Consider the following 3,318-nt stretch of genomic DNA (forward strand, 5'->3'; position numbering starts at 1 on the left):
AATGGAGAAGATGTACATACGGGAGTTCAAAAAGGTTAGAGAGACAGTTCAATTAATAAGGAGACAGCTTCAGGAGACACAAGAACAAATGCATGATCCAAGTCATCAAACAGCTTTGGCTGATATAGAGAAGGAACTAAGAGGCAAACTGGAGAAATGGGCAATGATAAAGGAGAGCATAATGAGGCAGAAGTCAAGATCAAAATAGTTGAAACTGGGGGACTCAAATAGTGCCTACTTTTATGCATGTCTGAAAAATAGGACTTCTATGAATCATATCAAATCTCTTGTAGCTCAGGATGGTAAGTTATTACATAATGATCAAGAGGTGCAGCAGGAAATAGTGGGGTTATACAAGAAATTACTAGGGGATGCAGCAGAACAAATGCCAGTGATTAATCCAACAATAGTGAAGAATGGAGCAATATTGACAAGAGAACAACAACTGAAGTTAATAGAACGAATCACCATAGAGGAGATATGTAATGTTGTGCAAAACATAGATGATAATAAAGCCCAGGCTGTGATGGTTTTAATGCTTGTTTCTTTAAGAAAGCATGGCCAATTGTAGGAGATGAAATAATCAAAGCAACAAAACAGTTCTTTGACTCTAGTGAGATCTATAAGCCCATAAATTGCACCGTTGTGACATTGATCCCAAGAGTTAAAAATCCAAGTTCAATCAAGGAGTATAGGCCTATATCCTGTTGTACTGTCCTATACAAGATAATATCCTGCTTTTGTACCGGGCAGAGTTATCTCGGATAACATCATCCTAAGTCATGAATTAGTGAAGGGCTATGGAAGGAAGGGTATTACTCTAAGGTGCATGATCAAACTAGATATGCAAAATGCCTATGATTCATTGGAATGGGGTTTCTTAAAGCAGATATTGATAGCAATGAACTTCCCTGCCTGATTTGTGGAATGGATCATGAATTGTCTCTCTACAGTCTCATATTCTATTTTGATTAATGGTAGTCCTACTTGTCCTTTTCCAGCTAGGAAAGGTCTCAGACAAGGGGATCCATTGTATCCTTACTTGTTTGTTCTAGCAATGGACTATCTCAGCAGATTACTCAGAACTCTGAAGAATCAGCCAGATTTTAACTACCATCCAAGATGTGAAAGGTTTCAAATTATTCAGTTGGGATTTGCTGATGATCTACCGTTATTCTGTAGGGGTGATGAAGTTTCTATCCATATGTTATATAACTGCTTCATGGAATTCTCAAAGGTGTCATGTCTAACTGCAAATAAGAGTAAGAGTTCCATATATTTTGGTGGTGTAAATCCAATAGTGCAGCAAAATGTCATGGATGAACTAGGGTTTTCAAAAGGAGAGTTGCCTATAAGGTATCTAGGAGTCCCATTGAGCACAAAAAGGATGTCAGTTATTCAATTTCAACCATTACTAGACAGGATGCTTGATAGAATAACATCTTGGACTGCCAAATTTCTCTTATATGCTGGCAGAATACAGTTAATCAAAAGTGTGCTGCTATCTATCAAAATATATAGGTCTCAAATATTTGTACTCCCAAAGAAGGTAATCCATCTCATAGAAGCTATATGTAGGAAATTCTTATGGTCTGGGGGAGTTGAGGTGACAAAAAAAGCTCTAGTGGCATGGGATAAACTATGTCAACCAAAAGCAAGTGGGGGTTGGAATCTGCTAGATGTTGAATTGTGGAATAAAGTTGCAATATATAAGCTACTATGGAACTTAGCTCAAAAAAAAAGGATAAACTCTGGGTGGTATGGATTCATACTTATTATGGGAAAGGAAGACCTGTAAAACACATAGAAGCTAAGCAAGCTTCATGGTTGGTATAGAAGATCTTGAAGGCTAAACAATACATGATAGATGCTGGGGTTAACTTGGATGAGATACTTGACAAGAATCACATAAACATTAACTATATATACAAGAAGCTAAAGCAGGATCACCAGAAGATGCCTTGGAGGAAGCTGGTATGTAACAATGGAGGTATGCCAAAGTTGATCTTTATTCTGTATGTGGCTATACTGGGCAAGTTGGCTACAAGAGATAGATTAGTAAGATGGGGAATAGCAAATGAGCTGTTATGCCCTATGTGCAATGTAGAGGAGGAAAGCATGGAAAACTTATTTTTCAAGTGTACATATACAGCAGCAATTTGGGAGAAACTACTACAGTGGATGAATGTTAATAGACAACCGATGGAATGGAGTCAAGAAATAGAATTGACATGCAACAACGTTTGAGGAAGATCAGCAAATGCAGAAATCTATAGAATAGTATTAGCAAGATCTGTCTATTATGTATGGCAGGAGAGAAATCATAGAATCTTCCGAGCTCAACTGAGGCCAGCAGGAGCACTAATGAAGTAGATTATACAAATGGTTTGTGGAAGGGGTTATATGTTGTCAAGATTAAGAAGAAGATTAGAATAATTAAATTTCTACGCCTAATGCATTTTTTTGTTAATTCATAGTTAGTAGGTAGAAATAGAAGTATAGGAGAAACTAATTCTTGGAAGATGTCCAGAATTAGTGTTTGTTTTTGAGCTGTATTTTCCTTCTTGGTAATAAAATATGATAATTACCAAAAAAAAAAGAAAAAATATTTAACATTGCAAGGGTCAAAAGCACTAACCAATAGCAAAATTAGACGAGTAAAAGAATAATAAAGAGCTTAGAATACTGGTAGCAAGAACCCCAGATCTCTGATGCTTCAGAGTTCACAAGAGCCTCGTAAGAGCCCTGAGCAGTGCTTGCACCGGAGGAGGTTGAAAATATTATGGCCTTGGCTTTCACCCGGCAAAAGAGTCAAGTATTTCAGAGAAGATGAACGGGTGAGAGAGATGTATTGAGTGTAATAGCAGTGATAACTTAGGTCTCTAGAGGGGAATTGGGGAAGGGTTTATATAGTGGCAGGAATCGAACAAGCAAACAAGCACTACAAAAAAAAACTAGAATTAGCTACGAACATCGTCGCCACTCTGTCTCTAAAATGCTTCTAGCTAGCAAAATTTCTTGATAGTCCATTGCTAATCCATCGCTAAATGAGATTAGCGATGGATTTTTCTGTTTGGCTACAGAATTTATCCGTCGCTAAAACCTGATTTTGTAGTAGTGAAGGAAAATAATCAATCAAATATAAAGATGGGAAGAAAATACCACATGCAATCAGTAATGGAACGGGTAAAAGGAAAAGTATAAAATTTCAAACCCTAGTTCGACAGAAATCAGAGAATCGACCAAAGATTTTGGTGAATCGACTTCATATCGCCTTGCATGAATGTAAATAGACGGAATACCGTCTAGATCTTGAAG

The 3,318-nt window shown here is 37.2% G+C and overlaps 1 protein-coding gene across 1 annotated transcript; it reads left to right on the plus strand.

Moving 5' to 3' along the window:
• The first annotated feature begins 268 nt into the window (after positions 1 to 268).
• Positions 269 to 2,247, plus strand: LOC109220732. Its single transcript, XM_019385196.1, has 4 exons — positions 269 to 482; positions 1,002 to 1,356; positions 1,477 to 1,549; positions 1,837 to 2,247. Exons 1-4 carry the CDS (start codon positions 269 to 271, stop codon positions 2,245 to 2,247), a joined length of 1,053 nt encoding a protein of 350 aa, XP_019240741.1.
• Positions 2,248 to 3,318: the final 1,071 nt, after the last annotated feature.

The sequence above is a fragment of the Nicotiana attenuata genome, unplaced genomic scaffold (genome assembly GCF_001879085.1).
Source record: "Nicotiana attenuata strain UT unplaced genomic scaffold, NIATTr2, whole genome shotgun sequence".
Lineage (NCBI taxonomy): Eukaryota > Viridiplantae > Streptophyta > Magnoliopsida > Solanales > Solanaceae > Nicotiana > Nicotiana attenuata.